Raw genomic sequence first — 23201 nt, forward strand, 5'->3', positions numbered from 1 at the left:
GGTTTACGCAGGTACCAGACACGGTCGAGCTTTAGAGCTCGATCAAACCGCGAGTAAAACGCGCGTGTTACGTAGCTTAACGCTTTCCTTCCACAATCACGATCGAAAATCACCCGTCGCAATCCTAAAAACCAATCAGTCGATCGGCAATTATTAAATAGCCGATTTTTTTCGCACCCTGCATTTACGAATTTCTCTAAATAACAAAATACTTTCCCGAATCTGTCGGGACAAAAAAAACACACGTCGCGTGATCCTTCCTTTTCCAGTATTTTTTTCATGTTTTTGCCTCCTTCTCTGCTGTACCTTGGGCAGATACTGTTCGCAGATCAGAAGCAATGCAGCCGAATTCGTGTGTCCCAATTTTAAGGGGTCTCGTCGAAGGACGAATTGAGCGAGCATGGCATACATAGGCCGGCGACTATTAGATTACGCCACACCTGCAGACGCGAATACTGGCACCGTTTCAACGGCATTTGTTACAAATAAAAGGCTGGATTGCAGCAACGCGATTAGAAATTAAATATTTAATTACACAGGACGTAGATTCAAGTCCCGTCGTGGAGATGAAAGAAGTATGTTTCAGTATGAATTTTTCACACTACAGGAGTTTCACGACCTCGTGGAAATGCCTCGTAAGGAAGTACGGAATCTAACCACGTACCTAACAGAAAGTACAGGTTACAAATTATCAGCGATATAATGACATAACTGCGGACAGTACGATACAGAATGCAAGATTTCGTAACGTCATTAGACAGAATTGTTGTTGTGACTACTGCTTTGTTTTAAATCATCGTCACGTCGCCCGGAGCGTCGCAAACAATACAGAAGCAACAATTAGTTTAACGCACGGTGGGTGAAGTGTTTCAAATACTATAAATATAAAAGGATAGGAATTTTGAAAAAAAACGAACATGGAATAATTCCCTGATAAAAAGCGATAATTAAAAAATAACGTCGAATATCTATGTGTGTAGAAGAACCAATACACGAATACGAAGAACGATACACGAATATAAATAGAAACTTGACGATTTGGATTCTTGCGCCAAGTTACACTTGCCACGAGTATGGGTAATAAATATCAATAATTACCCTACAAGTGTGATATAGTATAGTACATGCAGTATTAGATAAAGACAATTAGCACTGCAGTGGAAATAATGGCAAGGCCACAGCGAGGATTCTCAACAGCGCAATGTACATATAATGCGCAGCACAGATGCGTGCGGAATTGATACGCAAAACGCAGGCAGCGAAGGAAGCAAAGAATGCACAAAGTTTCGCAATTTTGCGATCGCATTTAGAACGATGCGCTCAAAAAGTTTAAATAAATCAGCTGGGCAGGGCAGGGCAGGGCAGGGCAGAAGCAAGTAGAAGAGTTAAAAAAAAAGAGTAGAGTAGAGAAGAAGCGAAGACAAGAGAGAAGAGAAGAAGCTGCCAGGCGGGGGGCTGGTAGCTGGTTAAACGATAAAAGAGGAACGCCGTTGATCGGGAAACATTCGCGTGCCGTCGGGTTTAAAATTACGCGCTGTTCTTACGCAACAGCGTGCACCAGCGGTACCAGCAGCATCAACATCAGCATCGGCATCAATGCGAAGCTGTTGGGTTATACAGCAGAGCGGAGTTACGTAATCCCGTAATTAACGAATTACGTAGATAGAAGAGCTAGTTTTGGCACGGAGAGGACGTCGCGACAGACGGGAGCCGAAAGTTTATTGAGCTGCGCTCTTTTCGTTGCCGATTGAAGGGGGGTGATTCAATTCATTGATAAGCGCGATGTATGTACAAATGGGTTATAATTAAAACACACACGCACACACACGCGCCAATGTACGTATATACACACAATCGTACACGCGTAAGAGGACCAAACAAGGCGTGTTTGTATGCGTGCATTATAGATAAGCCCGAAGAGAGTGTATCGACCCCGGAATTTGTTATTATTAGAATCTTCCAATCTTTTATACGCGAAAATATTGTGTCAACTGTTGTTGACGCCGCTTCGCTGCTGCTGCCGAGCTATCAGCGTTTCGGTTTGTTGCTGCCTCGTTGGCGAACAACGCACCGTACCTACTGTGTTATACGTGTGTATAAATAAGTATCGCAAGAATTATCGCGTCCCCCTAGTCGATGAAACAGTAAATTTTTAACAGGTATGGAAGTGGAAAAAAAAACTAAACAAAATAATAGAAAAAATTGAAAGAACCGAAGCCCCACTCTGAATCTTGCGTGAAAATGTTTTAAAAAACTTGACAATATCATGGTCAACCGTTTACCGAGTTGGCATGGAATACCCAATAACACTGTTATACGGTGTTTTAATGAATAACGAAGTAATTGAGACAATTGCACGCCAAATTGATGTTATATATATATATATATATATATATATAAATACACCGATGAAATTCAGTTAATTCGACCCCCTATGACGCCAACATAAATAACATTGCTGAACGGTCGTAATAAATGTTAAATTAATAACAACGCCAATTCACAACGTTCTCTCTCTGGTGCATCATAAACGTACAGATTTCAAGGTCCGTTTAAAGCAAAGCGTCCTCTCTCCTTACCTATTTACGCATGCATACATGCAACTCCATCCGACTTGATAAGAACAGCGTTGTACCTATTATACCTACTCAATGTTAGCCTGCAATAGCAATTCGTATGGAAGATATAGATAGGTACATGTAAAGATTAATTAAGAAATCGTTCGCACAGGAAGCAAATGCAAATGTATTATTGCAGCCGGGTAAGTGTTGGATAGACGCAACATGTAGGTATGCCTCGTACTTGTTCGATGCACATACATTGCATCAAGCTGCATCAGGTATACATATGCTTATTATACACACACAACGTGTACATGCGATAGGTGATTCGCGCACGGTTATTAGTAGAATTAATTAAAATTCCGTCATGAATATGCTCCATACAACGTGCATGACACACGATAGATTGTATGTATTAGTTACATTGCATATATTATGTACCTGTCGCATCACTCGTACACTAACCCGAGGTAGATAGCACTTTATCATCGTGCTGATATGTATGCTTACGATTAGATATATTCCTATATAATATACATATATATTCCAATCCAACCTTAGATATCATACACCGCGAGCATATCCATACAATTATGCATAATAATTTTGCCGGCAGCGCGCCAGTTTTCAAATTTTCTAAGATGTCGAGAGTCATTTATGCGAGCGCGCATTGCAATCACCGTATTACGAATTATGAATGTCCAATGAATGTCGCGACGAACCCCTAACTCCCATTTCCTTTCCAACGCCCTTCTTCTTTTCCTACCTCATTCACCGTCTTCTTATTCAAGATCCGTCTGACGCAGAACTGTATCTTGATCTTATAACCGTGTGTGTGCGGGTCTTTGATGTTTATGAAGCTTGGGGCTTCCTCCCAATATTCGCGAATTACGGGAATTAGAGAAAAGAATCCGAGTAACGGAACAGATTTCTGTCAGAAGAATTTTATAATGAAAAACATGATCACTCTTTTCGATTTCGGATTCATCAGTGTTTCCTGTAGATTCTGAATTCATCGTATTTGTTATTGTTGTTACCGACACAAACCTTTTTCTACGATCTTTGAGGGACGGTAATATCGACACTCTGATCAACTTTTCCGATCATCGGATCATTTCCTCGCTCTGCCTTCAACACATTTCCCTCTTTCCTACCGCCAACGGAAACGGAAACAAGACGTAAACTCTATATCGCAAGCTTATACAAACCGGTGTATATATGGCCTGCATCACTCGAGGCGTTAGAAAATGGGGGAAAATTGTTGATAAGTCAGAGGGAAGAGATGATCCGATGATCGTGAAAGTCAGTCAGAGCGGGTATATCACCCACCCTCGAAAATTCTAGAAAAAGACTAGGGTCGGTAACAGTGTCGGTGCGGGAATCTGTATCCAGCACCCGGCATTCTAAACCTCCTTACAATACGAGTAGATACGTATATGCGGTTTACCTACTTAAAGGACGTGTTCTATTTACTTGTTCAAGTTCAAGACCTTTCGCAGGCTTGTGTTGCCGAGCGAGTTTAACGACACGACGCACGGCTGATCGCGAGTTCGCGCCGTAAACGGAGCGTGCATGCTGCGACGCTGCTGCGTCGCTGATACGACCCCCACACACACACACGCACACACGCGCGCACGCACGCGCGCACGCGATTACATACACGTACGTATTAACGACGCAGCCTGTGTACGAGACATATGGGCATAGAGGCATAGGCATGCCATAGACGAGAGCTACGCAGCATCTGCGTATTCCGTAGTACGTACAACGTGCAGCTCCTGTGCACCGCGGTATATCCGATCAATTACATGAGGCAAGAATCTTACGTGAAGATTACCGTACGATCTCAAGATGAAAAATTATCCGCCGAACAGCTATTGCGATCGAAGAGAAGGGAAAAAAAAACACTTGCCAGAACTCGTGAGCTAAAAGTGATTCTGGTTGCTATACGCGCAGTAATTACTCGGCTATTTCATAATTCAACTACAATCGTGAAATTTTGCAACATCTTCTTGCACAACCTGCGACGAAACTGTACAACAAACAATTCTACACATATATTCCAAATTTCATTCAATTTCATTACTATAAAATAAAATTGTAAAACTCGTCTTTGCTGGTGCCGGCAGATATTTGTGAATTTTTTTAAAGGTAAAAGTGAATACGTTCAAGTGGAAATAATCATATGATACAAATGTTAATGAACCAGAATATTGAAATCCGACGGTTACTCGTAAGGAAACAAGGAAAACATACTTCAAATTCGAAACCTTTTTATTTATGTACACGTTGATACCTCCGTTACTTACGAGACACCCCGTACGTACGGAAAGCAGTACTCTCTGAAGCCGCCATGCTGGCTGCACCAGGCCACGCGACTCCGTGGTTCTCAACTCTCATTGTTTGATTCTGTTTGTTTTTAACGTGAAAGAAAAGGAATCACCTCTTCCGTCAACACGGTTCTTTTTAAATGTTTATTATTTTTTTTATTTTTAATTTTCTTAACACCCCAACTATCGGCAGTAAATTATATAGAATACATATTAATTCGTGTCATCGCGTGATCGAAAAAAAATAAAAATAAATAATGAATGTACCAATTTTCAATATTCATCACAAGCATATGTGTACTCTAATTGTAAGGTTAAATCTCAAAGGTAATAAGAGGGACTTGAATTAAGAAAGAAATAAGTTATTGCAGAGAAATACGATAAATATAGCAGGTAACAATCAATACAAAATTGGTAGCGCGAAAATAGCAAAAGGTACGGTAATGTTTATCGGCTTAATCTACGCTCGGATGTAATCCAAAGAACTCGATTGACGGTAAAAATTAATGCACAATAGCACGTAAGATATAATGAGCGATACGGCAAATGAAATATAACAAGCATTACTAGGACAGAAATTGAGAGAAGACAAAGGTAAGAGACAACGCAAAATATGATAGAAATTACAGAATCAGTCTAATAGAAAGTTACGGAAAAATCAGAGAAATTCGAATAGACGAGAGGAAAATAAAAAACAAAAAACGGACACAAGATTGTATACATAGTACGAGTCGTACACGTGGATATGGGACGTCGAATAGAACCTGAACGATTATGTTAATTTGCAGCGTTGATTGTACATATATGTGTATATAAGCCAGTATTTCTCATGTCCATTTGCAACAGGTGTTGTAATTTTTATATCGGTCATTTGTTGTTTATACCCAGAGGAAACACTTTTATAACGAAGTAACGGAACAATTTCGTTACACGTATAGAGAAGAAGAAGAGCAGATCTTACTCAAAAGTGTAGGATAAAAGAAAGTATTGAAACACATTGATTCGGTGTACGGAATAATTTTCTTGAACCTATTCGATCAAACCAATAAAATATGTTTTATCGGACCAACCAAACTTATGGTAAATTCAAAAATATAAATTTTGTTCGTTCGATGGTAGTCATAGTTCACGGAGTATAATTTTTTTCGTTTCATTAACAAAACTTGGGACAAAATGATACGAACAAGGATCTAATCGTTGAAGCAACAAAATCATTTTGTCCCAAGTTGAGTTTTTTATTTTTTTGTTAGGTAAATAATAATATTTCAGTTGATTTTTTCTGAGTGTATACCTAATTTATGACAAGTTACCTCCCGCCTCGTTCGTAGCACGGTTTTCACCGAAATTTTGGGTGACCCAACGATATTGAGGTCCTCCACGGGTATGCAATAAATATACGCATATGATACTCTGACGAATTTTCTAATATTTCGTTAATAACATTATACACCTTCGCTTCGAATTTCATTTACACTACCGCGCAACGATGAAGGATTTCAGTGATCTTTGCAATCTTATACCTGCAGATATATCGTATCAATCATCGGCGGTGAGGCTTGACTATAACTTCGCAGCTGGGAATTTCTCAACGATTGCGATAACGCGTGTCAAGGTGTACACATTTATCATTATTATTATCATTATATATATATATATATATATATATATATATAATGTCTTGGGATAGTCATACACATATATATACATATCAGTTAGAAAATTGATACTTTCTACATAATTACGATTATCAAAAATGCACTGCTATCGAGTGAAAAGATTGAACAATTCTCCTTCCTGCAAGAGACTCGGTGAACTTTCGTCTTGCATGTAAAGTGCTGGCAGCATAGCTGCGGCGACAGTGGCGCGAGTGAAATAGAAAGAAAAAAGAAAAAAGAAAAAAATCAGTTGGATGCTCGAGGCGCGTTCGCGCCTTGAAAAGCCTTGAAGGACCTTGAAGGGTAGGGTGATGACGGTGGTGATGGTGGTGGTGGCGGTCGGATTGGGCTCTGGGTTCTCGGTATCCCCGCTGAGAGCAACGGGTTCTAAATATACGCTCTCAGGGTGGTCGCGGGTTGAACTGGCCAAGGGCAGATACGGAGAGAATGAAAAACGAGGGAGAGAGAGGACGAGAGTAGTCGTCTATCTTCTTCTCGCTCTCTCTCCTAGAAATAAACCCTTCTCAACGTACGAACGAACGAACGAACGCCGGACACCGCGTTCGCCGCGTACGACGTACATGTATTCATGTGGGTAGGTACGTACAAACAAGGTACAGGGTGCATATACAGGGTGGCAACGAAGACGAGACTCGTAGAGAGGTATGTTGGCTTGTATAATGACCACCTCAGTCTGCCGAGTTGGCAGACGCGACACTGCTGCACGACGAGAGAGGGAAAAAAATAATCATGTCTGTATGTATCATCGTAGTTTATACTACGTGCAGTTACGTCGAGAAGAGGAAAAAGAAGAAGAAGAAGAATTACAAGTTGACGTTGTTTCACGCGTATAAGCTACAACCAACCGATACACTTACTTCGGATACTTATCCGCAAAACACCGTAACGCTTATGCTGACGTGCAGAAGCATGAATTATAATCATGATGTGAGACGTTTCAACCGTTTCAACGTGTCATATTATAATAATAATATATTATACGTGCTAATAAATACTGCACCGTGCAGCGTCGTCAAAGGCAAGAAACTTTAAATATGTAGGTGATTACAATATGCGCACATCTATACGTCTATACGCCTGCGGTAAGGTTAACGAGCGTTATACGTATACGTACAATACGATAACTCCGAATCCCGCCGAGTTGGCGCATTATTATATGTACACACATGTATATGCGTGTGTATATACATATTATAAATATATGTATACCTATGTATAATATCCATGTCACGAATGTTAACAATATAGGTACAAAACAGCGTAATCTCGCGATATGTCGACGAGCAAAAATTATCGGACGACGTTTTACTTTCACTTTGAAATTATAACCGCTGCAAGGTCGCGGGCGATACAGTATACTATATGTATGTATGTATGTATGTATGTATGCATGTGTGCGTGTGTGTGTGTGTGTACGTACGTACGTACGTCTCGGCTGATTGCGAATGGGAATGAGAACTATTTGTAAAAACTTTCTCTGAAACAGAGAGAGCATATCTACATTCACCACCTCCGCCCAATGTAACGAAGGGTCGGAAAATAACTTCGCGATTTTTTTGTCCGATGATTGAAATACGTTAATCAGTCTGTATTTTTCATGTCAAATTAAAGCACTCATGAACGCCAGAAAATATATTTTTTAAAGATTATCTTAATTTTGTTTTTACACTTTTCTTTTAACGATTTTCTTGAAACGTGTTTTTTCAAAACGATGGATCTGTCTCAAATTTGGATACAATGTTCTTCACGTCATTCTTTATCTTTCTATCGATGTCTATATTCATATACGATTTAGGTGAAATAAGCCGGTGCTCCTGCATATCGGGTATCGGTCGAGCAAGTTCGAGACTGTAACATATAAACGTTATCGAGCGTGCAGCCGCTCCCGTTGTAATGCATGCGGCTACATAAAAAATACCTGCCTCCTACGTGTCTGTCTACATATGTACGTACATATGCATCATGGATCAATGTATGTAATACACGTCAACGGATGATATCTCACAATAGATGGATTAATAAATAGTATCGAAATCAAGACGGGAGGGGCAGGCGGGGGGGGGAGTGTGTGAAAAAAATTAGATAAGCAGAGTAAAGATAGAAAAAGGAGAATGAAAAAGAGGCGTTTTGTGTAATATTAAAGCCTGTCGTCCCCGATCCGTGTTGCACCGCACGTCCGCGCAATAAGTCACCCACGTAATGCACAGAATATAGAGATATCTACCGGGTATATTATTATACTCTACCGCGGTTCCGCTATCCACGTACGTGATTAACTGTACAGCTACGTGTACCTATATTAATGACGGACAACGATGTCCATTGTACGTAATGTATACCATTTCGTACGTATATATTGTATTATATACGTATTATACGCACCGCAGAGACGAGAGATTTATTGACAGGGCAAATGTGTGTTCAACTCGGCTCACATAATACGGCGATAAAACACCTGTATATTGTACAGCGCGTCGAATATTTTTTTCGAGTGAAAAAAAAGTCTATCGGTTCGATAATTAATTAATCTGTTTTGTTATACGGATACGTATAAGTGTGAGGTGCGCAAATATATGAGAAATTTACTGATTGTGAGGAAAATAGAAAAAAAAAATTTTGTTTTTTAAATATGTATGGGGCATTCCATGCGTTGTGTTATATATATATATATATACATAACTCAGTAGGTATCAAGGTGCAGGAACTTTCGGTTGTGTTTACACGGTTGGTCAATAAATTATCAACGAATGTTCGTTCCCCGAAGTTGGTAATAAAATTCTCGGAGGCGTAACGCGGTAGCTGCTAAGATACATACATACATACATGCATATAGCTGCGTCATCCGCATATCGCTGCCATTATACATATACTCATATGTATTACAAGCCTAACCGATATTCACGGTTCTCAACCTGATGAATAATTACGCAAGATTCGCAAACTGGCAAACTTATGTACATTTCCTACAGGTACGTATACATAACGCCATCCTGCCGTTTCACCCGCTCTCGTATCTTCGCCATTATAGGTACCTACATGCAACTGCACGCGTCTAATTGAATCGACAGATGAAATTGGAAGGAAGAGTATTTTATACGAAGACCATTACAAACGATGAAGAGAATCGAAGATATGGACAAACATTCAAATCAGAATCGGTGTTGTTGTTATATCCGCGACGGGTCCAAACTACTCAACGTAATGTTCGTGTCCCACCGTTTCGTACCGTTCCATGAGCATTTAACAAGTATTTTCTGCCATTTCAAACTCGAGTATCCCAATTATTCCACGAGTGATTACCCCTCGTATAAATATATCCGAGTATAATATAATATATTAAGCATACACCGATAAGATTTGTTTTCATTCCAAATACACACGTTTCCTTCTTCCTTCTTCCTTTTCGTTGTTGTTGTTGTTGTTGTTGTTGTTGTTGTTGTTGTTGTTGTTGTTGTTGTTGTTGTTGTTGTTGTCGTCGTTGTCGTCGCGCGTGTGGGTGTGTGTTTTGAGGGGTGGGTGGTTTGAAGGGTTATCGCCGGTGCTGCATCTTTACGGGCGGACTTTCAACATTTACGTGACTACCGCGTTATACCCGACGACGACAGGTAAGTACCCACGTAATACATGTATATTGTATAAGCGTGCGTGCATATAACGCTTTATGCTTGTGTTTACGCGTGTATAGGTATACCACGATGATCGTGTGCCCTGCAGGTTTGTCGACCGCCATTAGGTAGATGTGCCCTCGCGGCTGTTCGTTAACTCGCGCGATGCGATGCTTACCAAGCGGTGTGTACGTACATCTGTGCGTGTTGGTGTGCGCGCGCGTGCATTAACTAAAATCTCTACCGCGATAAGGGTAGATGATGTAGATTCCCCTATACGCCTTATTCCTTATTCCTAACCACCAACCTCTTACACGGTACAATGTAGGTATCATCTATTATATATCACAGACGTTAAAACGAATCCCATGCCTATACATACACAGCGAAATAAACAGGTACAATAATGTATATATAGTTGTATAAATTTTGTGATCACATAACGAAATGCGTAACACACAGTATTGTAACGCTTGACGGTGCAGTGCGTACGTCGTATCGATACGGATGCAGTTTTTCGGCGACCGTGGAGGAGACGAGGAATGAAAGCCGCGGCGTGCGATGTAAAGGGTGAAAAAGGGTGAGAAGGGTGAAGAGGGTGAAGAGGGTGAAGAGAGGGGTGCACTGCAAGTGAGGACGGATCTGTTCAACGTCGCTCCGTGCGCAACGGCGACTGCCAATGCGAGCGAGCGGGGGAGAGAATATAACGTGACGTTATATGTGCATATACGTATGGCGGAGGGCGAAGACACGTTATCATTATCGCCTCTGATAAGAGATTCGTCAGTCCGGACGGTGGTGCATTGCGTGGGCGGAGAGAAAGGAGAGAAAGGAGAGAAACGAGAGAGCGGAAGTAGGAATATAAATTTGATAAACAGGAAGCTTTATATTTATGTTATATGTGCATATATGTATACATGCAAGCGATAAGGTGAGTGCCTATATTGCGTGAAGTACAATAACGATATCAGAATGGAAAAGACAAGATTATACGGGTATCGGTGTGCAGAGTTCGACTGTGTTACGTGGAATTTTCGTCATTGGTAAAAACAAATTTTCATTTGGACCCGTGTCCAATATGGTCAGTCACATGGAGTAAAATTGCGCCAAAAATCAAACTTACATCATCCCGAATGTATAACATTGTTTCGTTGTTTAACCGTAGTCGTCAGATATGGTCGGACCACGTGTTCATACATATTTTTACACACATACATATGTAAGAAAATGTGAAGGATAAAATTTTTCAATTTAAAAACCGTTAAATATAATTATAATAACAATAACCAGAAAGCAGCAGTAAAGAAAAAAGACAAGTAGTAAATTTTACTGACCTTGACGGTCCGTCCTAAGAATATTCAGCTCGGATGCGTTTCAAGTTCGTAAAACATCGTAAAAAGAAATCTTTTTTTAAAATTGATTTTGTTATTCAAATAACCCGACAACGACTGCTTATAGACCGTTCATATTCGAAATTTCATAATTTTCAATTTAATAAAAGGCACCTCGATCATTAGCGACAAAATCATCCAAATCCCTTGTTTCTTTTTCGAAATATCGTACAAAAAATTCATCACACCCGAACGCACACGCACAGACGGCGAACTGTTAATCTGAAAATCATCAAACACAATTACATCGCTATAAGACCTGAAAAAGAGACCTGCAATCCGATGGAAACGACTAATTGTAAATTTATAATTTTCCGAGGTGTGATTGCTACGATAATTAATTACTTAATTCCATATCCTCTCTACTATCTGAAAAATTCAATACGGAATTTCAAAGAGACGTCAGGTACGCGACACGTGATTTGTGAGACACGGAAGAAGGAATATCGTTCGTAGCATTGTTGATTCGTTCCTATGCCAGTTCACAGGGATAGTTTGACGGCGAGCAGGACAGCTGATTCCGAACTACCGCCGCCGTGTTGCGGCGGCGACGCGTTACGTAATTCGGCAGCAGCAGCCTCTGCCAAGTTGCACATTCGCCTCTGCCTGCCCGTAACACCCACCCCCCACCATCCCCCCTCATTTCCCGTCCGTTCACCAGCTTTTATCCTATGCAAACACGTGCGTAGTAGCGTGTATAACCGAATGGCGCACCTACACCTGCGGAAGACTGTATTAATATTGCAAGGATTTTAACACACAAACACACACACACACACACACGCACACACGACACGTACCGTATACTGTTAACCTGTAATGTAAACGCCCCGCGATCTATGGCTACATCGCACATACATTGACAATAATAATGCACAATTATACACGGTATTGTCACGCGAGTATAGTGAGCGTTTATTTTTAACGTGTTGTTTTTTTTTTCTCTTCCAAAAGCGCGACCAGGTATGCCTACACGGCTATAGGATACGAGGTATAGGTGGTGGTGGTACATAAATGGATTGGCAGAGACGGGCATCGTGTATGTATACATATATATATATACACGTGTAACAGCAGCAAACGCAGACGGCTTAGTGTGAGGTCCGAATCATACGTACCCCTACCGCACGCGTACAGAGCTTTCTATACATATATATGAAACCTTTGGATATGTATTTCCCAGATCGATATATTCGTACAGGATAGATATATACATTATACGTATGTGCGTACATACCACACGTATGCATGCATTCAAGCCGATGTCTTTCATTGATTCGAAACGGACGATTCATACAGCATTTCCGAATAAAGATTCTCCGTTATATGTGTAACCTGCGATAGCGGGTCGAGGATTCGGCGCCAGTGAACGATGAGACATCTATCTATCTATCTATCTATCTACCGACTAAATAGCATATATATACATACGTATAATAGTAGTCGCGCTACGGTAAATAACAATAACAATAAATTATCGCGAATATATTACGCACGCCGGAGAAAGCGGTTGTTCAACCCAGTAGTTTCGATACACGGAGGCGCCAACGTCTACGCAATAATCACAATCGTAAACATATAAATACATCTATACGTACTATTTTTTAATTTTTATTTGACTTTTTTTCTCTCTTTTCAAAACCTCACCAAGAAAACGAATCACTGACATGATTTCTCCAAAAAGTTGTATACGAGGTGAGTAGTTGAAAAAAAAAAAACTAAAAAACTCACACCTCACGTATAATCTCGACGAACTAATATTTTTCACGTTATGCATGTATTTACATACATTCACGATACGCGCCCTAATCACACGCATCGTGTATGATGTGCGATACCAATACGAGTCAAGGCAGCCTGCCACAGTACATAATCAAGTCAGTATAGATATATCTATAATACACAATACATGTAACATAAAATAACGGGCTAGATTGGAGTAACGAGAGGAGATTGACTCTGACTATTATTATCCCTGCTCTGTGTCCCCTCCTCCTCCTCAGCAACCACCGCTCAAATTGTTTCACGGGATGCCGCCAGAAGAAGTGTAAAGGTCATCGACAAACTTGTGCTCCGTGCATTGCCTACGTCATACGCGTACCTACATGTACACATGTACAACTATTGCACAACATGTAATTGAAAAAGAATCGAGGATAGGTAGATGCGTGTAGTTTTCAAAAGCCAACACCCGGCGTGGCGGAGCTTTGTCAATTTCTCGATAGGTTTACTGTATTGTGTATAATGCATCACGTACATGCATACATGCATAGTTACAGGAAAAAACTCCAGGCAAGTAATACTGGGATTCGAGATTGAATTGAGAGTAGAGAAGAAGAAGGAGGGAGAAATGGTCAACAGAAGAAACTGGGTTGTGTCAATTTTTTATCAAGCGCAAATCGTTGCGCGTGACTCCTTGAACTTTGACCTGATGAATAAACCTAATAGGGTGTGCTTTTATGCAGACAAGCTTTGGAGAAACAAGCCGGTACTCTGTAGATACTCTCTGCACGTAATACTACAAAGGGATATACAGGTATAATGTAAACAAAGAGGGTCGGTGGTCAACACTTGGAAGGGTCAATATTTGGAATGGCCGATATATCAAAATTTCAAGTATGTGAAAATAAAATAACGAAAGATGAACCGTTCGAAATCTTGATTTTCGAAAGTGTCACAGATTAGAATGTTCCAAGTTTTAACCCCCAGCGAACAAAGAATGGCACACTTGCAACCAACGAACCACAACCAGGGCAGTCTGCATCGACGATAGATGCCTGTATTATTTCCATATCCTCGGGAAAAATAAAAATGGATCGTACCGTAACACAGCTGGTGGTTATACCTCGCATGATTGAGGAGAATTCTAAGCAGTACAGAAATACGAAAACCCGTAAGAAAAACCTTCAATTACGAAAACAAATGAGAGAGGGAATATCTTTGACAAAGTATAAAATTTCCGGCAACCGCATCTCCCCCACCTTCCGGCCCTAATAAAATTCTGATTGTGAGTAATCCTAAAGGGGCCTGGAGCGGCGTCATGACGTTGAAGAGGGGATGAAGTGAAATTATCCGAGCGAATCCTGCACCCAAGGTGTGTAACTAATACAATCTTACCTTGAATTTCCGCTCGCCGTAAGTAAGGCGGGTCGTATAATAAGCCAGATGATGTAAATATTTACCAAAGTCGTTGCGTTTACGGGTAAATTGTTTCAAATCATTGGCAAAAAAGAGGAGATGTTTTATTTAAACCGGAGCTACTGCACCGAGTGTATCACATAAGATTGACAAAAGGATTCAAGGTAAACGGTATGTGATATTTCGGAGGGTATACACATTCCTCCTGACAATCCAGAGTCAGAGCTTTCGTGTAGAAAAACTTGAAAGCAATTGAACCAGGATACTGATGCGTGGCCCAGCCTTCGCATCGTCACGTGATCGCGTGACGCCATTCCGATTGGAAGACGTTACAATATCCATTAAACTTGAAAGCTGTCGGTCGTAGAAATTTTTTAGCTACTCGCGACGAATTTACACCTCTAAAAATTTCATCCAGGGAACGACGAAATCGTCCGATTTTCAAATCTGAATCGGTGCCTCGGTCAACAACGACAAAGGAAGCGGCGGAGATGAGAGTTCCTCAGCATGTGTGATATTATGCTCGGCAGGCGTCGGTCATGTTCGAAATACAAAAATAGTCTAACTACCCGAGGATCCCCGAGAGAGAGCGAATCCCGCCGAAAGAAACGATCATCGCCGACGGACTCCTGCATTAGAGTCAAGTTCTTACGCAATCCCCCCCGCCCTGTTTGCCGCTGCCGTATGTACACCTAATCATTATCGCACGCGTCAGCGTACATATATGCAACGGTATCGCGTATGTTGCATGTACCTACCCACTACCTATACATCGTTATTCAATTTCGAGGGGAATGCTGTACACGTGTAAGTGAGAGGCGAGCAAAATGGGTCCCTTGAGCGAGGAATAACGTTGGACCAATTTCGACAAGTTCATTTTAAGAATATATTTCAAGCGTGATCGACACTTTTTGAAATCTGATTTGATCGTACAGGGGGCCCATTTTGCCCGCCTCTCCCCTTCGTGTGCGCAAAAATCCCAGAGTAAATTAATATCGTATCTCGACATTTGCAGTGTAGCAACCTACGTCAAAGGTGCGTCATATGTATGTAAGTATGAATTGCGTCAAATAAGGAGGAGGAAAGATTGCAACGAGCGAGCACACATCCGGACAAATTTTGTGTCTCAGAAATTCTGCCAGGTTAATCAGCGCCAATTATACCGAATACCGAGTGTTGAATGTTGAATGCTGAATGCCGAATGCCGAATGCCAAGAAGCAAATGGCAAAGCAAACCTGCCTACCAGTTAGTTACCTATAGTAACAACAAAACGGCACTCTCGTAACTGCCAACCTACTTCGTTGTTCCATCGTGTACGTTTTTCGTCGTAAAAATCACGCCAATTTTTACCAACGCACGTTTCAAATTCTAACCAGATTTACCCCATTTAATTTTTCTTGTTACTTTTTTCTTTCTTTCTTGCTTTCCTCGCTCTTGTACCCTTCAAAGGCTTTAACGGATGGGTTGAGAGGTGATTTTTGCAATAGAAATAGAAAAGAAAAAATCGTCATTACACTCTGACATAAATCTGGCAACTTTGTTCTCATCTATAATACATATCGTCTGTCAGGCAGAACTATTGTAAGATTCAAAGTGTGAAATTCTTAACACTTGTATGACGAAATTCTATTTCGAAAGAATCAGACTATGTATTTGTCCCAGTGGTTCCGTGATTATGAAGACATTACCGGAAATGGGTTCACATCACACCGGCAGACGTATAACAGACGGACAAAGAAAAATGGTAAGATTCGTTAATCCCTAAATTTATCGCTGTATGATATTGCGAGTTAGTTGAAAACGGCACGGTCATCATCATTTACGCAGGAAGGCTTCTCAAGTCTTCCATTATTACGCGTATTGACGAATATCAATAATAGCAAGGATATACAAACCGAGCGTATAAATTTAATATTACGTAGCTTCTTATGGATGTATTACGAAAGAACTCACCTATTTTTCTCCAGCTCGTTATGAGTCGTTCTGAAAAAGAAAAAGGAAAAAAACGGATTAGAATCGTAATCACACAGACATAATGAAAAGAAAATGAATGGTGAGTAACATGATGATGGTTCGTTAATGCGATGAGTAACGGTCGTCCAGGGATAAATTGATTGCGGATATGAACATTGTTGAAAACTACGGGGGAGCTTCTTTATTTTATCATATATTTTTTTTTTCATCTTTTTCGCGTTTTATTTCAATCTTCAAACAACAATCGCGAGTCACGTAAATTTTATAAAACACAAAAAATGACAATAATTTGTTACACTCTTGGGGAGAAAAATTAGATATCGCAGAATCAATTTCCCCACGTGTATCTTAATTCACGTACATATTGCACTACTCGAAGTTTCGTCAGAGTGAAAACTTTTTTCCCTCAAATAAAACTATACAGGCATTACATGAATATAACAAATATATAAATAAATCGACGAACCTGCTGCCCTGGGATTTTTTTGTCTTGGTCCTCTTGACAACGGTCCGAATATCGTCAGGTATCGGCATTGTCGACGCGTAGCCATGTTCAGCCTCTGCAAAACAATAAAAACGTACGTCTTCATGTAATCAATATAACGCAAAATTCCGATATAACGTGGCGCAGGGTTCAATCTCTAATCTGTACCCTAGCCCCTCATAATTTAAAAATCCCTAAACTCCAAAATAACAAAACTGTCCGAAAATTGTGTATTCTTTAAGGACAAGTCGGAGAAGCAACAAAAATTAATTTCCTAAAAGTTCGGAGTTGGGGCTTTCTGAATTAAGAGGGCAGTACTCCCCATGTACCTTCGCACACATATTATATTAATACACAAGAGCCCGCGATAAGTGTTCGTCTGGTGGGCGAGGTGTATCAGCGATACGTATTTATTATGTATATGTATATTGTATAAGCTGTTGGCGAAAGACGGTGTAATCGAATCGTTATTCAGCCGAGTCACGTGCAACGGCGGCGGTGCGAGAGGAGAGGAGAGGACTGTTTGAGCGTAAAACCCATGAGACGAAGAGCCGCGAATTCGATAGCGAAATTAAATAATCTTTTGGAGCAATGACCGAAGCGTCAACTCGATGCAGACATATTTATATATATAATATATATATATGTATATATATTTATATATATATATATATATATATATATATATATATACACACACACATAAAATCTACATTGTACATACATACTCCATTCTCTGTACAATACGATTGAAAGACAAAAATTTACATCTAATATCGATGAAAAAAATTATTTTGGTAATTGGACAACCTATAAAGATGCAATCTATTCTAATTTACTAAACTTGTTCACCTGCAGCGTGCAGATCTCGCTGAAACTAATATATTTTCATCTTACAGGCAGAGTATTCAAATTTCGATTTCAAATACATATAATACTTCACTACTATACTAATACTAATATATCATAATACTTTTCGGCCCATAGTTCGGAGTGAAAAAATTACTACGTATGCCCTGCAACTGACGTAAAGATGGGATTAGGTAACATAGCTACTACCGAATACGTAAACAACATCACGTGTACTGCTTTATTCATTTAATAAAATAACAAAACGCGTTTACCTCGGCAATCCTCGAACTGTACAAAACGTGTCGTATAAATTTCAACGCATTATAACCGTTAATAATTATCATAATCGGAGAAACTTGACAGATAGTAGTCTAGTTATTTTTACAAAAGAGGTATCATGTAACAGAGCAGAAGAAGTACTAGAGAGAAATAAGAAAACACTGAGAAGAGCAAAAGAAAAAAATAACCAGAAATCATTAGTCGACCCGCAATTAGTGAAATATTCATAAATTGAATAAAAAAAAATTCCAAAAAAATAAGCCAAATCGTACGCAGATAGGAGAAGGTGAGTGAAGAGACACGACGGTGGCGAGCACGAGGTTCGTCGAATACCTGTTGTAGCGTATAAGGTAGGATTATACGAAACAGGCACGCGAGCAAGCGAGCTCACGGCCGTCGAGCCGTGACGACAAGTAAGTAAGACGCGGACGCTGCCACGCCATGTGACCCGATGCTTTCACGTTAATCCCGTTATATTACCGAGTGAGTGAGCGAATGAGTGAGCTGGCAAACTAAACACCGGAGGAGGTTGCTCTCGGAGGCCACGCCGGTCGAAAAGAGGAGGTGGAGGAGGATGGATGAAGAAAACGCGACGAAAGAGAGAGAGAGAGAGAGAGAGAGAGAGGAGAGAGAGTGAGTGGGGGAGGGGGGATGGGAAACAAAAAGGATGTTGGCCGACCGACGAACGGACGAAGAACGATGATCGTGATTCGGAAGAAGAAAATGTACCAAGGCGGACGAGGAAAGGAAGAGAATAACACTATTGATGTATAACGTACACGGTGCACGATACGTTGTGTATCCACGTGGCATAACTTTGTGAAAGAAGTTCGTGACCAGGAGGTTGATTGAAGATGAAATTAGTCGAAAATTCCGGTCAGGAGAAGAAGTTTAATTATTTGGAAAACGTAAACATAATAATCGACGTTTCGGCCGGGCCCTGCCGACCATCCTCAGGAAAATTTAAAATTTGACGACCAGTTCATGCTTAGGTGTTGCTAGTTCAGCATTTTGGACGGAAGTCAAAACCAAATGCCACGTGGCATAACCAAAGTTATACTTATATATATATATACCCGATGCATCTATGCACGCATCCTGTCGAGATAATGTTACTGTACGCACCACGTACATATACAGATACATGCCATTTCCTAATCATTCTCATTTTGGATTACATGCAACTGGTCAGACGCAATATACTGCAGATATACGTTGGTATTTAAAATGCATTTATTTCCTACATTTCTCCTTCCTACATATTTCTGTTGTACCTGTAGACGAAGAATACCGTGTGTAGTGTAAAGTCGCCATACATATGCCTCAAGTTTCACGCTCTCTAACTTTTTTCACCACAAATTATAACCGCCACCGTGTCGCGTTACTGCTGTAACGACTTTATTGCTGTATATAACCGTATCTGTGCGGGGAGGGGCAGGGAAAAAAATTGAAATTCGAGTCCGACGAGAAAAAGGAATTTAATGAAATACGAAGAAGTCTCGTGATAAGCTACAGCCTGATCGGCCAAAAAGAAGAAACTACGTTACCTATAATTATTTTCGAATTATAGCCGGTACATAATTTGCTAAATGCATATACACGTATACATATATAAAATATCATATATGTGTTTGAGAACATTAATTCAGACAAGCTGGAAAATATTCCGTTCTATATATACTACACATATAAGACGCAAATAGGTGTAGTAATAATATCTGTGAGAAAACATGATGATAAAACACTGACGCGACTTCTTAAAAATCGATTATCGATACTGCATATTCGATACGTGCGAACAAAACAATGTTCTAAATATGCATCGTTGCACCAATCACTTTCTCATGATCATCATCATCATCATCACCATCGTCGTCGTCCTCGTCGACATCATTATTATTATTATACATATTGATATCATCATATGCACCACTGCGGCGCGTTATCAGCGTAGTTATATTATCGTTGCAATATGTACCATGGACACATCTGTACTTTAACACCGCATACAGTGCAATCGCGATTACGACTGCCTATAACTACATATACATATATACGTTCATGCGTGTGTATGTGTGTGTATATATAGATATATAAGACGCAACGCACATATAAATATATAGACGCCCGCCTACACATCGCACGCCGACAGGCACTCGTAGAGGCGAAACGGAGAGCAAATCGGGCATCCTCCCTCCCCCTGCCCCCCTCTCTCGTTGCAGTGAACATATAGCATAGGCATGCCTACGAGAGTAGCTGCATGCATGCTGTGCACCGCTTCTCAAAACTCTCCGTCAAGTGGAATGATAAAAAGTAATGTGAATATATAGATGTGTCCACCAAGGTTGAATTCCCTGGCTCGGTGAGAGGGAGAAAAAGAGGAGGGACGGAGAGGTTGGATGCACGCGAGGGGGGTGAAAGGCAGGGTTGCTGGGAGAGTGAAACACCGGAGGAACGAGGACGGTAACCGAGTCACGCACACACGCACGCACGCCTGCCGCAGAGCCGCGCATCGCTCTCTACCATCCATACGTACGTACGTAGAGGTACGATGCATGCATGTATGCATGTACGTACATACGTAGTAGGCGACGTTGGCCTCGGCGGCGTACGTGACAAGTGCAATGCGGGGCAATAGTGTGTGTGAGCGTCATGTCAACGTGTACGCTTAATACGCCTGTTGTATACCCACCACCTACGTCACACATAGTGTGTGTGTGTGTGTATGAACACACGTTTTTGCGCGTACCTATATGTATAATACGCGTACACCCGGCGAATTCGCGAGAGGCACGAGTCTTCGACGAGGAGTACTTACGTGCGCGTGATCACGTACCAACGAAATGGCAAGAGGTGCAACAACGGACCTCATCTTATACGTATACGTAGCATCATGCTGTACAAGATCGCGACGACGCGTACATACGGCATGCACGTCGTTGTTTCGACGCCGGGGCGCCGCTACACGGCGAACATGAAAAAGAAGTGCGACAACGTATCAACTATTTTTTTTTAATTTGCAGCTGTCGACGAGAAACAAAAATATGCGCCAATTTTACAATTATTTTTACTGTGAATTTTTCGAATCAACATCCACTACATTATTCGTCGGTACGAGGATGAAGCTAGCAACGTTACTACTGTAACAAGGACGCGTGTTTGGGAAAAATCGTTACTAGGTACCTTTAGGATTTTCAGAAATTAAGTAAACCATGACAAATAAAATATACCCATATTTCGCAGAGCCAACTTTACCTTGAACGTCATTCGAAAGTTGCGCAATAATTATTTTCGAACGGTACTAAGTTCAGCCACATTTCATTACATACATAAATAATTGCTCAACTCGAAAATTAATTGAATGACATGATTTTATAACGATTGAAATGCTTTACGAAATGAAATAAAAGACCACAATAATCTGCGACAAGTCTAGTATTTTTGCTGGTAATCTTGAAAAAACTGAATTCCTACGGGATTCCAATTTTAACCTTGAAGAACTTTCGAGAGAGTTGACTTATCAAAGAATTGTACGAGATCTTTTTCTGTAAATTCAATTCCTTACAAAAATATGTATCGGACATTTATGTATACAGCTTCGTTAACGAGCTGCAAAATTCCGAAATAAGTAAAGTTATTTTCTAATGTTCATCCATAGGAAAATGGAAAATTGCGTTTAATATTAATAGCTCAAATTAAAACGGGCGACTTATTTCCTCGTCCTACAACTATTGAACATGTGACTTTGAGAGAACAAAAAACTGTCGATTTTTTCGTACCAATCTAATATATATGTATACACCAATTCGCCCCAAAATCCACAGATCTGCAAGCATCTAACCACTTACTTTTTCCCCTACGTGCTATTTTTGTTTGTTTACGCGAATATTCGCCTCGTTCGCCAGCCGAGGAGAAGACGGCATGTAGAATCTCAAATTACTTTCTTATGTAAGCCTTGGCGTTGCGAGTCCTGCAAGTTCTGCTGCTGAAATCGGTGCATTCGAACACACTATGTGCATATAAATGTATACGCATAATATTAATTTATCGAACGATCGGGGTCGAGTCATTGAGATTAAACGAATACCGGGGTCGTAATTTCTTATACGGATGTGTGAATATGCGTGTATGCATGTATATAAACAGGCCGGAACGAGGTCGAGAACGTTTCTTTTTCATCGTCCGTTAAATGACTTGATTTAGAAATTGTATAATTTATCGTAAATCACCGAGGGAGTCGTATTATAAAAATGACTACAGTCCCTTGAAACTGCAGATACGCCTTGTCTTCATTTTTTATACACCCATAATTATATCCCAACAGTAGCGATACGTACAGAGTTATATTTTTATGAAACAAGCTTCAACGTTTACCCAAGAAACGATGTTCGAATAAAAACATGCGTCAATAAAAAATAATGATGATACTATCAACAACAACAACAACTAAAAGAACAACTTGCTTTCTACTGTCTTGTACATAATACATCCGACGTGTCATGTAATATTAATCGAGATAACCGTATAATAATATGTGAAATTTTGAAATTCTGAATGCGTCAATTGTTTTTCGAACCACAGTACCAGACACCTACGAGGAACATCCTCGCGAAAACCGTCTTACATATCCAGGACCGGAATTTCGGATGGCTGAAAAACTAACATTTCAGTTCCTCCTTCCTCGTTCTCACCCTGAACAACACGAACGTCACATGCAGCCGCGCACGATGCGTGTGTCTTGCACATCCCAGATGCCCGCGGTATGCCCTGCCGCGTATCACACGCACGTCAGGTTTTCACTCGGCGTGTTTTGCGCCGCTGTGGGCGAGTAGGAGGTGTGCGTTTTCAGGGACCTCAACCCGCCCCCCCGCCCTCGTGCACGCGCATCGTCAGGCACACACGCATACGTT

At 40.6% G+C, this 23201-nt stretch overlaps 1 protein-coding gene across 2 annotated transcripts in view; it reads right to left on the bottom strand.

Annotated features, from left to right (window-relative positions):
• LOC124222359 (MAX dimerization protein) overlaps window positions 1-23201 on the bottom strand; it is a 126265-nt gene that overhangs the window by 100296 nt on the left and 2768 nt on the right. For both annotated transcript variants that reach the window (XM_046633205.2, XM_046633204.2), the window contains exons 2-3: window positions 17143-17236; window positions 16656-16685 (exon numbers count right to left, since the gene is read on the bottom strand). In XM_046633205.2, coding sequence (XP_046489161.1) covers window positions 16656-16685; window positions 17143-17210 — 98 coding nt within the window. In that variant the 5' untranslated portion in view covers window positions 17211-17236. The remainder of the gene's footprint in view (window positions 1-16655; window positions 16686-17142; window positions 17237-23201) is intronic.

This window comes from Neodiprion pinetum, chromosome 6, assembly GCF_021155775.2.
Source record: "Neodiprion pinetum isolate iyNeoPine1 chromosome 6, iyNeoPine1.2, whole genome shotgun sequence".
Lineage (NCBI taxonomy): Eukaryota > Metazoa > Arthropoda > Insecta > Hymenoptera > Diprionidae > Neodiprion > Neodiprion pinetum.